Below are 13,883 nucleotides of genomic sequence, written 5' to 3'. Positions count from 1 at the left end.
TGACAGTCTGACTTCACCTTTTCTATAAATGTGCTACGAAGGCAGGCAGAAAGCGCTGACTCTGGCCCGGGTGTGATACTTGAGGTGCGTGGTATTGAATGCAGGTGTCAGCCCTGCTAGTCTGCACAGTACGTTCTGTGCCGGCAGAGGAGACACAGCAGATGGCAGGCCAGTGCGTCAAGGAGACCTTCACTCCACCATGGAATAGGACAACTTCACAGCCCTCTCCTCTCCCCCAGCGGAATTTCATGAGCAGGGTGGGGGTGGGCGGCTAGGGCAACGTGCCACAGAACTGCGGCGACGTGCCAAAGCATTGCATCACTGCAATGCCATCAAAGGTACAGGAAGCTTTCTCCAGAAACGTAGACACAATGGAGGACTTTCTACAGGGATTCTTCAGAGCTCTGCAGTTCTTTTGAGCTCTTTAGAAATACTAAAGGACGAGAATTGAACCACCCAGCGCAGTTTTCTGACTGCCAAAGAAATATTCTGATTTTTACCCATGCACACATATCTCGTGAAGTTTCATTACTTTTCACTTTTCTTTTTTGCCTGCTTTTTTTTTTCAGCTTCCAGCTCCGCCAGAAGAGGACTGGGAACTGGCGCCCCCACGGGCCTTTGTGCGCAACTCCCTGGGGAATTTTACTTCCTATTTGATGTCCTCTCCCACCGTAGCTTCAGTCCAGCCGCTGCGGCGACAGTCCCCGGCGGAGGGTCAGGCACCAGGGCTCCTTGGGGGGAACCCTGCAATCCTGGGCCCTGAATCCGGCCACTAGGTGGCACCGTGGTGTAATGACTAAAATGATTTCCTCCTCGGCGCTGTGACCGACGCCTCCACAGCAGCTCCAGCCCACCTATGGAAGGTTAAGATCCCAGATGCATCCTCACGAGCCACCGGACTGGCCCGCAGTGCTTTTCTGCAGAGAAATTCTGCTGTGGTTCTACAGGATTTATACAGAGGTGCTTGGAAATTTTCTCCTAATGCTTTAAAGAGGAATGACCCAATTCTAGAAGCAATTTCCACCTAATCTGAAAGTTTTTTTCTTCTTTTGCTTCTGGTGCTCTGCCTTTACCACTCAGCATTACCTTAAGAAAAAGCTGATCCACTTTGTATGCTATATTCGTCTTTGAAATGTTGTACTCTACAGCCCCTATTATTCTTTTTTTTTGGGGGGGGGGGGGGAGGGAAAAGGAGGTGGCATCTGTCAGTTTCCTCCTGCTCCTTTGGGCCTCCAATTCAACAGAAACCAAGACTGGGATCTGGCGCCAGGAGTCTTCAGGTGCCACTAGCCAGGGATTTCTCCCCCGTTACACATCCCCTCCCAGCTTACTATCAAGTCAGCCACTGCAGCGACACTCCTTGTTCGGGGGCCATGGTGCCCTCCAGGGATCCTGCAGTCATTGGTCACTGGGTGTCCCTTCCCCCTCCCCAGAGACTGTGACCACCACCTCCCACTGCATTCCCAACCCCATCAGCCTGGGGAGAACTGAACCCCAGGACCTTCTGCATGGCATCGTGCAGCACGGACGCTAAGCTACTGGGCCGGCCCATCCAGATCACATTCTGTGCAATCTTCCCCATCCTCAGAGACCACAAGTGGTTCCTGTGTCTCATCATGACATTCGTAAATCAGGGACAATACAGGTTAGAATAAATTATTTTTGGGGGGGGTGGGGGGAGGGGTGGCGAGGTGGGGGTTGCCCTTCGGCCAGAAATACATCTCATAAGCTGCTTGGATTGAGACTTGCTACTTACCTGCCCGGTGTGCCTTTGGAACAGCCATGTTCACCACTTTCCCACCTCCGTCCTGAGGTTTCGGGGGGGAAGCGGTGAACCTGCAGATGCCGGACTCTGAGGGGGTGCTGGAGGTCAGGCTGTCCGTGTAGTCGTTGGTCCCTGCCGTTAGCTGCTCCGAGGAGGTGTCGGAGATGAAGCACTCTGTGATGGTGAACTTGGCGTGCCGCAGCTGCTCTTCCATCTTGGCGTGCTCGTAGGCCCTGGCGAGCTCTTCGTACGTGGAGGAGGCACTTTCTGTGGAGACCATGCTGCTTCTCGCCCGGTCTGTGCGGGGAAAGAAACAGAGGAGACGTTCAGAAGCTGAGCCACGGGAAGGTCCCCCCTGTTGAAAGTATAGGGGCTGGCCAACCTTTGAGGGCAGAGGGGAAGGGTTGCCTGACAGGACCCAGCCAGGGGCTTAGAAGGCCGCTGGACTGTATGGGCAACACCCAGAAGGAAATCCCAAAGTTTCCGAGGCAGTAACATGGTTTTGTTTTTCTCCTTCTATGGGTTTACACTGCTGTATTTCCCCCCAGTGATTCTGCTGCTTTTCATGGGGCGCTGGAAACCCGAGCCCTCTGTCTGTCTTCTGCTTTTCTCACTGGCTAGCGGCATAAATACATGCACTCCCAGTACCAGGCTGGGACTACCTGACCAATTTATCACAAATACAAGAAGACGACCTATAAGGTAGAGATCTCGGAAATAATTTACATACCTTTGTTTAAAAGGGGGTAATTTTCAAAGTAATGTCCTATGCGCCAAAATAGTCTTTCACAAATTACTCAGAGGACCGTATGTGTCAAACACGCACAAAAGCCATTTCTTGGCTGCTTTTATGTGCACCACAGAGAGGTGTTCGGGGGGGGGGGGGGGGGGGGGGGGGATGGAAGTGAGCACACAGTTTACGCACAGAAAGCATGCGTGTGAATATGCCGGCACATAGTTACACCTGCGTGTTTGTGGGCACTGGCTCCTCACACTGCTGCAAAGTTTCAAACCGGATTTATAGGCATTAAATCTGCTTTGAAAATTCAGACTAAAGCATGCTGGTAAAAAGTCATTGCAAACTAAGAACATAAGATATGCCATACTGGGTCAGACCAAGGGTCCAGCAAGCCCAGGATCCTGTTTACAACAGTGGCCAATCCAAGTCACAGGTATCTGGCAAGTACCCAAACATTAGATAAATCACAAGCTACTATTGCTTATCAATTACCGTAATAGCTGCTGAGAATTACCCTGTAAATTTCCTTGCCTCTCGGTTGAGAATGTCAGGCATTGGGGGAAGTAGGAGACCAGGAGAATTTACATAGTAGCACATTATTACAGTTAAGAGAAGAAAAGAAGATCCACGTCCCAGAGATGAGGCTCAGAACTTAAGAGTCCAATGTACTGTGTTATGCAGACTTTGCTGCTGCTAGAGAAGTCACAGCTACTAGGGTTATAGTTGGATTGCACAGAAACCAGACCACCTAATTGGAAGCAGAGAGCTGATGGGGAAGGCCCATGCTGACGCGCCCTGGAACGTCATTCATTCATTCATTCCTGCCCTCCAGCTTCCTCCTCTCCCCCCCATCACTCTTTTCATGGAAGATTCCTGTTCTTTCAGGGGGGACATATTCTGTATACTGGGGGGTGAATAAGTTAGGGGATGTTCTGTTTCAATTAATATTCACATCTGGTCAGACTCTAATTGACAGATGCCGAGTCAGGGTTTTTGCTCAAGACAGCTGTCCTGGGATGAGGAAAGATTTTTCTTATGCCTGAGAACATAAGGGTACATGTTCAAAGGGTTAGTTGAATCTGCATTAGTGGACTGTGAGCTGCCTGAAAGTGTGCCCAGCCTTTTAGCTGCATTAAAAACAGGAAGTCCGGGCAGTACCTTGTGTCTGAAAGTCAGCTGGGTTTGTGCAGGTATCTACTTCTGAAGTTATGTGCCCTGTTGGACATTTACCCTGTAATGGCCTCAGATCCTGTAGGGTCTCTGCCTGCTTTCAAACCACCATAAACATGGGAACCTGTGAACGGTGAGGTGCTTTTATTAAAAGAAATGCCCACAACTGTTTACCAGGCACTGTGTGTGTGTTGTCTACTATGTCCTGTAAGATAGCCGACAGCCCTACCAATGGGCAACCAGGCAAAGCCTTTCAAATTCCTTCCCAAATTATTTTAGTGGGTAGTTTGAACAAACAAAAAAATCAAGGCTTTTGCTAGCGTTAATTCCTTAGGATTAAATATGATGAATCCATTTCCCTACCTGTAATGTCATGGAGTGCAAGACACGCCAGCTATGGGCCACCTTTGATGCCTACAAAGCAAGAGCTAGAGGCTGCTACTGTGACAGGACTGTGGGTCCTCAACTGTTTCTGGGTACCACTGTATACAGGGAAGAATATCTTTGAAGTTAAGGCAGGAGGATAGCTAGGGGACCATTATAAAATCTCTTTACCACCGCCAATTTGTTTCATGGGAAGTTACATGGCAGAGGTGCTCCTTTCACAAAATACTGTCTTCTGGCCCCATCACCAATGGCATGGGCCACATCATGGGTAAGGGGCAAGAGGCAAGGAAGATAGTTCTTTTTCTTCTTATTATTTACACGCTATACATTATTATACATGACTGCCAAAAAAACACAAGTCATGACATGGAAATCTGAACAAAAACAAGCCAAAGGCATATACATATGATCTGATCTCAAGTCACCATCAAGAAAGGTGGGGAAGGTAGCTAAAAAAAACAAATTAAAAGAAAAATAAAAACTTCTAATAGCTACATAGCAGTGGAGGAATAGCCTAGTGGTTAGAGCAGCAGCTGAGAACTAGAGAGGCTAAGGTTCAAATCCTGCTGACCCTTGGGCAATTCATTCACTCTTTATTGCCTCAGGTACAAACTTACAGGTCGATACAGTAACGTTCAGTTAAAGATTTCCCGTCTGTAACGTGCTGGGAGCGCACAATAAAGACGAGTAAGGCCATCCAGCGATACAGTCTCCAGTTTCACGCGTCCTTAGCGCTTCCTAAAACAGACGCATAACCCTTTCCGCACCCAGCATGTAAATGAACGAAAAAGCTGTATAATGAAGGAATTAGCTATTCCCCTCCGATACTGTAACGGGCGCTATTATCTCCTCAGTAACCTGCTGTTTTGCCGCGGCCTTAACGTGTTAGTTTACTGCCTCCCCCTAGTAGGTGTTAGTGTAGTGTAGTGCCAAAATCGCACGGGAAAGGGAACGGGAAAAGAGAGGTTTTACTTTTATTAAGAACTGTTATAATTTTTTAAACACTGGGGGGGTTCTTTAATTTTCTGGGGGACCTCTCCCCAATCCCACACTTATCTGCACTGTAACTGATCCACATAATTTAAAGAACATAGGGTAGGCAGCGAGGGGGCAGGGGCAGCGGGATCGGGGGGCGGGTAGGTGAAAAAAAACCCAAACTTTTCTGAGCCATCAGCAGCGGCGGCGGGATCCGGGAGGGGGGGGGGTGGGTACGTGTTCGATCGGGTTAGTAGGCAGGTAGGCGACAGCGGCGGCGTGAGCCATCAGTAGCGGTGGCGTGTTCGATTGGGTGGGCGGGTAGGTGAAAAAAAAAATTTTCTGAGCCATCAGCAGCGGCGGCGGGATCCGGGGGTGGGGGGGTGGGGGGTGGGTACGTGTTCGATCGGGCGAGTAGGCAGGTAGGCGACAGCGGCGGCGGCACAGCAAAAAAAACCAAAGCGACAAAAGTTACTTACTTTTCCGGGGCAGCAGCAGCGGGATCGGGGGGGGGGGGGGGGGGGGGGGGGGGTGGGGGGGGGGGTAGCGGAGTGTTCGATCGGGCGGGCGGGCGGGTAGGTGGGAAAAAAAAAAACGTTTCTGAGCCATCAGTAGCTCCCCCGACGAAGACAAAAAGATGGCCGCCTGCACGGGGGAAAGCGTGCAATTGGCCGCTGAGGACGTGACGTCACACCCCGTGACGCCAAAAGTCGTGACGTCACGTCTTCAGCGGCCAATTTATTTATTTATTTTTATTTATTTATTAACTTTTATTTACCGACATTCGTGAAGCACATCATGCCGGTTTACAAAGAACTCAGGTGGGAGATACAATGAAACAATATAACAATATTAATAAAATATAACAATATATCAATATAATAATATATTATATATAATATAGTAAAACAATATAACAATACAACAATATAATATAATATAACAATGAAAACATAACAAAGTGAACAAATAAAACATTACAAAAAAGAAACCATGGGAGTCGATTGAGAAGGGGAAAGGGGGGGAGAGGAGGGGGAGGGTAGGCTAGGGGTAGGGCGGGGGAGGGAGGGTGGGGAGACTATGTACAGGCGAACTGTATATTGCAACGCTTTCCCCCGTGCAGGCAGCCATCTTCATCGGGGGAGCTAGTGATGGCTCAGATCGAACACGCCGCCTACCCCCCCCCCCCCCCCCCGATCCCGCTGCCCCTGCCCCGCAAAAGTAAGTTACTTTTGTCGCTTTGGGTTTTTTTGCTGCGCCGCCGCCGCTGTCGCCTACCTGCCTATTCGCCCGATCGAACACGTACCCCCCCCCCCCCCCCCCCCCCCCCTGGATCCCGCCGCCGCTGCTGATGGCTCAGAAAAGGTTTTTTTTTCCTTTGGTTTTTTTTTTGCTTGCCGCTGTGTCTCACCTCCTCCCAGAGCAAGACTGCTTTCGTGCCCTGCTCCGGGAGGAGGTGAGACACAGCGGCAAAGCAAAAAAACCAAAGGCAGGAAGTAAGTCGCTTCGCCGCCTCCTGCCTCCCGGTGCCTGTCATTTCAAATGTCATTTGAAATGACAGGTACCAGCACACCCAGGTTACTGTATAGGCGCTGTATTAAGCGCCTATACAGTAAAATGGGTTATGCGGGCCTAACCCTTCCCTAACGCTTTAAAGCCGCGGCATGCATTTGCATGCGATTAGAAGAGAGTATCGGGGACTAAGTGAAGAGAACTGTGCGTGCGGGGAGGAAGGGTGCGCCTGACACTGCCGCACTGTTTCTACCGCGGCCTTACTGTATCGACCTGTTAGATTGTAAGCCCTTAAAATACATACTGTACCTAAAATGTACCTCATCTTAAGCTAACAATGCAGGTGTAAGCTAAAATCTAAGGGGTCCATATTCAGTATGCCGACTTTTGATTATTTTGGGCACTTATCTGGCTAAATCTTAGCTGAATATCTCATTATCTGTCTAAACTTTAGCCATATGAAGTAGGGATCTTATGGGGCATTTCTGGGCAAAGTTAAGTTAGCCAGATGTTCAGAGATAGCCAGATAACTTAGCTGACTAACTTTGGTTGTGTCGTAAGAGAGTTCTAAAGTTAGCTGGATAAACTTATCTTTAAGGTAGTCATGTATATTCAATGGTGCGGCCGAACCACTCAGTATTCTGCTAAAGATAGCTGGCTAACTATGTAAGCTTGCCAGTAGCTGAATATTACCCCTAACTAAACAAATAAACAGATGGCAGGCCCGATATTCTGTATTCCTCTACAAACTAACTGTAACTCTCCTGCGCTGAAGTAACTACAGATGGGGTGACATTTTGTTCCTCCAAGAACCCCTAGCTCCTTTTAACTTAATCATACATTTAGATGAAAAAAGGAAAAAAAAAATCAGCTCCTAAAACCGCAATCTGTGCCCTTGCGAGCAGAAAAAGCAGACAGGTTGTGCCCTCTACCAGCAGATGGAGATAGTTCTAAGCCCATTCTGCTATCCAATCAACACCAGGATTGGGCTTTTTTATTTAATTATGTCATTTTAGGAGTCCAAAGGTCGCTAATATGGATGACATGGCACAAGTTCTGGGAGAATGAAGAAGGACGCAAACTAAAAAGGCCCCGGCTTACTGAGGCCCGAGCTGAGCCTCTGAGGACGGGTATCCAACTTTCAGGATTCCAGGCTGGCCTGTACTTCCCTAGTCATGAGGGGCAGCCCTACACGTTTTTAGAAAGAGCAGACATTACCTGTATCCTGGGAAGGACTGACACTGTAGCTGTCGCTTTCCTTGTCCACCGAACCTGTGGCTCTAGGGGTAGGCAGCCTCCAGTCCGTAGTCAGGGTGTGGGCCGAGATGGTGGGGTGGGGTCTGTTTAGCGTCCACTGACTGGCGTACCTGTTGCGAGCTGTGGGCCCGGTCTTAGCATTCTTCCTTGTGGTAGGGTCTACGATTTAAAAAAAAAAAAAAAAAAAAATGTAGAGAGATTCTCTCATGGGGTTGCTTACCGGATGCCTTGCAAAGCCCGATCACAGATGGCAGCCAAAAGAACCAAAGCCTTGCTGACAGCAGTACAAGGTTTTGAGACGATGGAAAGAAGTAGACATTGGAACCAGTGCTTCAAAACCCAGAGACAACATTCTGCCTAGCGAAGCAATATCTGAATGTGAAAATGTATTTAGAAATTCCTGGCGGTGAGCTAAGCACCTCAAACTGGTGAAGATCTGGTTTTTTTTTTCACTGTGCAGCAGCTGTTTTCCTAGGTAGTGGTGTATAAGCCATGTGCTAACCAAACGGCTAACAAGAAAAGACTCATAGTCACAGCGCCCACTTGGTGCGGCAGCTCAAGAAGGAGATTCTGTAGCAAGAGTTAGAAAATTCTGTAGCAAGGTTTCTGAAATTCTGGAGCAATTTAACATGTGCATACCTTTGCATTAATTAGAATATCAAATAAGAATAAATTCATTTCTGACCTCTCTCTTATGTATCTGGGTAATTCATTTTGTTCTAGTTCTTTTGAGTGAGGGGAAAGTCATCTTAGTGATAGGTGCAGGGAAGGGAAGAGGAGGGAAACAGCATAGGGAGGGGATCTTGAGAATCGGGGGTGGGGCCTGGGGAGAGGGTATCTCACGGTTGGAAGAGGAGAGGGAGGAGGACAGGTCTGGAGATAATTGGAGGAGCAGGAAGACTGGAGCAGGGATTATCGGAGATGGTACAGAGGGAACTCAGGAATTGGGAGAAGACAACATTTCAGGGATGGTTGAGAGAGAGGGAGAGGGGGGAAGGAGAGCATAGCCTGGGATGGGGAGGGAGCAGCCGACTGGAGTAAGGGGGAGAAGATGGAAGATCAGAGATGGGGAGAGGAGGAGGAGAAAGGGGAAAGAGAGAGGGAGTGCTGGAGATGGAGAAGGACGAACAGGAGAGCAGATTTTGGGGATGGGGGGAGGAGCAGTGACAAACTTAAGGGAGGCAAACTGGGCAGCAACCTGAGGCACCAGACTTTAATGGTTCTGCAAATTTTGCATTATCAGAACTGTTTTATGATACTTTCATTGCAGGTTTATGCATAGGGCCAAGTCGGATTTGCTTTAAGCCTCTGAGGAGCTCCAAATGCCGGGGCCACAACAACCACCACCATAAAGACACCACTGAGAGGAAAGGGGATCCAGGGATGATTAGAAGAGAGGGATAAGAGGAGGGGATTGTGGAAAGAGAATGAGGAGAGAATCGATGAAGGAGAGGAATAAGTGGGCATAGGAGGAGGGGGATCAGAGACGAGGGGCGGGGGAGGAATGGGAGTAGGTAAGGGAACCAAGGAAAGAGGAAGGAGGATCTGGGACCAGAGGAGGGAATGGGCGGGAGGGAGGTATTCCCTTGCTCGCCTCCTCTCCCCTCTCTCGATCATACACACACCACCTGTTCTCTATCCCCTTTCTCACTCTTACCCCTCTGATTCTCCCTTCATCCACCCTGCCGATTTTCGGCCTCCTCACTTCCAGTTCTTCCTCTGCCCATGCCGATTGGTTGTCAGTAACAGGAGGAGAGTGGTGCTACCTCGGGTTGCATCTTCCTTCTCCTGTTGATCTGGACCCAACCTGAGGCTGTCCCTTGCACTTCAAACCTCAAGAAGGACCACAAGTGGCAGAAGGAAGATGACAAGTACTGAGACCTGGCTGTTTGTGCGAATAATTAAAAAGGAGATGGAGCAGCTTTTGACTTAGATCATGAGAGGAAAGCCAACAATTGCTCAGGCGTGAGGCATCCACACAAGGATAGCTGGATGGGGAAAAATAAATGAGATGGTCCTGATAGCAAGCAAGTTGCAGGAGCCTAAGCCTAAGGAAGTGAATCCACATCTCCAGCTTACCCTTACAGAGCACCACCTTGCTCTTTGCTAATTTTTTTTTTCTTAAGAAGCCCTGTAGCATGCTCTCATTTTCGTGTCTATGAGGAATATGTTTACTAGATCTGGCCTTAGGAAACATTCTTATTTTAAGGCTTCCTATGTAATAGTGAGTATGTAAGGCTTTAGCTGCAACATCCGACTTACTTGTCCCTGGGCGAGCATCAGACACATCCACCAAGGGCCCAGTAGCCTGCGAGACAGACTGGTAATGCACAGAGTGTGTGACTGTCAGCGATTTCTGCTTTGAAGACTCCCCGAAATCAGCATCCGTCAACAGCACCGTGGATCTGTCATCTGGAAGCAACAGGAGAGAAAAATTCCTCAGCTGGACAAGGAGAAGCGAGAAGATTTCACGATGCCTGGCTTCTCTTTTTGGTACAGAAAGTTTGCAGGTGGGCGTGACCGTGGCCGTTATGAGACTTTCTACGTCACAAGTACATCACGGAAAAAAAAAATCAGACAAGTCAAGAAATGAAGTCAGCTTATGAGCACAGGCCCTGGCTAATGGCGGGGCAGCTTTAGAAATGCTCCATGATGAGCTCACAAGGTTCTCTTAATCTGACTTCCCTGAAGTTTCAACTGAATTGAACGGACCTGTTTCCCTATAGAAAAGAAAAAGAAAGAGGGGTTTCTAAGTGTCAGGGATGTAGAGTGAGCATGAAAAATGTGAGCTTAGTTTTTTTTTATTAGGCACTCCACCTGGGACACTAATATGAATGAAATTGAACAGTTTAAATGTTAGTGGGGGGAGGGGGGAAGGAAGAACGAGAAATGGTAATCTTACAAGGTCATCTTCCCTCAGGCTAAAAGCATGAGATCTGATGACGCTTAAAATGAGTTTAGAAGCAGCCAGAAAGTCAAGGGACTGCAAACAGAACTTTCTTTCCGCATTCTGTCTCTTGCAGTAGCACAACCTAGCAGTCACTCAGACTGAATCAATGAGCCACTGCTGAGAACACATTTAGGGTAGACTGAAACAACAGACTAAAAGTAGAACGGATACTGTGCTGGGAATCATCCTTCTCTGTTTACGCCCAGATGATGATTTAGCTATGTAGCACTAGAACAATATTGCACTAGCACTGCAATCAGCTGGTAAAGTCTTCCACAGGAGTGTACACCACCCCGATAAGCATGAAAGGGGGCTGCTGGATAAGCTTGGGTGCACAAAGGCTGACATGCAGAGTGAAGGCAAACAAGAGGAGCAGAAAAACCTATGTCCTTCTCCCAAGTGCACGAGAGAAATCCCATAGGCTTATCGTCAGACCCAGATTCCAGTCCCACCCCCCAGCCCTTGCTGCATGCCACAGAACAAGTCACAATTTCCCTGTGCTCCAACAGAGTCAGACTACAAAGAAAAAGGCAGCCAGAGCTATAATTCTCCATAGGAACAAAATATAGCAAGGCATCGCAGAGCCTGCATAGAATCTGAACAGCACCACAGCATTTTTTATCCCAGACTTTCATGTTTTATTAATGAATTCTGCTGTGCGAAAATCCTAGCATGGTACCTCTTAATGCATTGCTAAGTAGACACCAGTGGACTTAGGAGCGGAAAAGCTTTATCCACGCTTCCCTGATACATTTTCTCCTTAGCAAGGTAAACTTGGCTGTGACACATCCTGCACATTGCCATTCTTGGTATATATATATATTATTTTTTACCCAAAAAGGCTCTGTGCAGAAACAGTGTGGATGCCAGACTGCTCAACCTCTGTGCCAAGACAGCTGTGCAAGCAACTGCCAGCGAACTGGGCCATGCACATTCCCGGCTGAGACTCCCCTGCTGCACAGGGTGCTGTCACAAATCCTCAGCACACCAGCCAGAAACACATTGCTGAAAGTGGTAACTCCACAGGACAGTTCAACCTCTGAAAATTATGGATTTAATATCCAGTATTCCCTTCTATAACTGTGATGCATTACTTATCGTCAATTCTCTTCTGTAATTGTTATTCAGTATTCCACCCCCAGCATCATAAATCTAACAGTTCATGCTGTAACAATAGAATTATTTAGCCAGTATTTCATTCTGGCTCTAAGGAGATTCAAGCAGACGTCGAGGAAAAGTCCTGGAAGAGTTTAATGGCCTTTTCTGCATGCTGTGCGGTGCTTTAGTGCTGCTCTCTGTGGCAGGCTTTTGCGGAGCAATGGAACAGTTGGAGAATAAGCTTGTACCAAAGAGAACCAAGTTACCCCCAGCAGCATTTTGGAATGTCATTTTCACACATCTCCTCTGACGATAAAACCAAAACCATCTTGGGTGAGTTTGGCATTTGGGTTTGGCACTGCATCAGGTTTAATGGCCTGAATGCTTCCGGGGCTGTCTGTTGCAATCATAGGGTAAACCTGAAAATTCAGGACGTCGGGGGCAGAGATTGCCACTACACAAGTGGATTTGTTTGAGGCAGAACACCCCAGATTCATCCTTCTTTGTGGTTTAAAAATTTTTTATTTTTTTTTAGGTGAGAGGGCATGGAGTCATTGGTGTACAACACATGGACTGGGTTAAGGTAAATTTAGTCTATAAAAGAATTTACAATTTTGATAATGGGGTTCTGGAGCAGTCTAGTATCAAGATTCAGTTGAGGTATCAACAACAGAGATTTTCAAGAACAGCTGCAAAGGATATCACAGGCTAAGGGAAGCCATAGTGAGGGTCTAGAGAACTCCGAGTGAAGCGGAACACAACTGAAAAATGTTTTTATGTGGAACAACGTGTTTTGAATCGATGGGAATAAAAAAACTTTTAAATAAATACCTTTAAATGGTTAACATATTACAAGACCATTGACTTCATTCATTAATGGTTTTCTCTCATTCTCTTCCTAAAGGAGAGCCTTAATGAAGCAGACCCTGTGGGCACTGCTAGCATACCAATAGTCTCCATCGTGTCCCTCTCTTCGATGAGCAGCTGTGCGCGGGGAATATCGATATGCATCCTGAGAGTCTGCTGCTTGTTCAGCGTGTCTGAAGTTCGGGTATTCTTGCTGCAGACAGAATAAGGAAAAAAAATATATACATTTCTCATCATCACCACCATCAAGTGCTGTCTTTTGATGCGAAGGCCGGCAGTTTTGGCGCCCCCATTTCCCTCTGGGCTCAGCTTTCCTCTCTGTTTTGCTCCTGTTTCCAGAATTTAACCGGTTTTTATGTTGTCACCCCAGGCTGCTCTTTGCTTTCCTCTCCTTTGCCCTCTGTCAAACCTTCCAGTACTAAATTAGCTAATCTACCACCAGATCCTTTGAGTACAAGACCAGCAAATCACATTTTCATTCTCACCAGGTCCTCTATCAGGGTTCTTCCTCCTCCCATCATCAACTGCACCCTTTCATTTGAGATCATGTCCTACCAGGTATCCTTCAAGTTTCAATTGCCTTCATGATCTCTTTTGTGTAAGTCCATGTTTCACACTATATCCTACCACTGAGAAGATCTATGCATTCCTCCTAAGGAACTCTTTACAATCCCAAAACAATCATTCCGGGCTTTCCTAATTCTTCTCTTTACTTCTGTTAAACATTTTTCATCTTCTGTGATCCAACTACCTAAATATTTATATTCTTTGATTGGTTCCAGTTTCCATCCTTCAGGAAATATTTCTACAGCCGATTATCAGAATTTTTGTCTTCAAGAGGAGTAATAATGAGACTCTCTGTACAGCTTGCAATCCTACAGGTTCTGCACGTGGAGCACAGGCACAAAGAATGCACTAGAAATTATGCAAGGAAATGTCATTATCCAGAATTTCCATCCCCGGCTTTTTTTTCTTAGCAGGTTAAAAACATATGTGCGCTATGATCGTGCACAAATTTTCACCCACGCAGAGTAAGGGGGAAAATAATCAGAACCTGTTTTTACATGGGTAAACGTTAATTTACCCACATAAAAACTTCTGATTATTGCCCCACTTGGTGTTCAACCTGTCCTGTTGACCTACGGTCAAGTTGAGTTTTCAGG

At 47.3% G+C, this 13,883-nt stretch overlaps 1 protein-coding gene across 2 annotated transcripts in view; it reads right to left on the bottom strand.

Annotated features, from left to right (window-relative positions):
* The window catches only part of DSCAM (DS cell adhesion molecule), a 569,269-nt gene that overhangs the window by 30,346 nt on the left and 525,040 nt on the right, over positions 1-13,883 (bottom strand). For both annotated transcript variants that reach the window (XM_029579019.1, XM_029579020.1), the window contains 4 exons: positions 12,801-12,913; positions 10,068-10,217; positions 7,767-7,964; positions 1,757-2,062 (listed from right to left, as the gene is read on the bottom strand). In XM_029579019.1, coding sequence (XP_029434879.1) covers positions 1,757-2,062; positions 7,767-7,964; positions 10,068-10,217; positions 12,801-12,913 — 767 coding nt within the window. The remainder of the gene's footprint in view (positions 1-1,756; positions 2,063-7,766; positions 7,965-10,067; positions 10,218-12,800; positions 12,914-13,883) is intronic.

The sequence above is a fragment of the Rhinatrema bivittatum genome, chromosome 15, assembly GCF_901001135.1.
Source record: "Rhinatrema bivittatum chromosome 15, aRhiBiv1.1, whole genome shotgun sequence".
Taxonomy (NCBI): Eukaryota; Metazoa; Chordata; class Amphibia; order Gymnophiona; family Rhinatrematidae; genus Rhinatrema; species Rhinatrema bivittatum.
The sequence above is the reverse complement of the archived record's forward strand: the minus strand, read 5'-3'. Positions and strand labels throughout refer to the sequence as shown.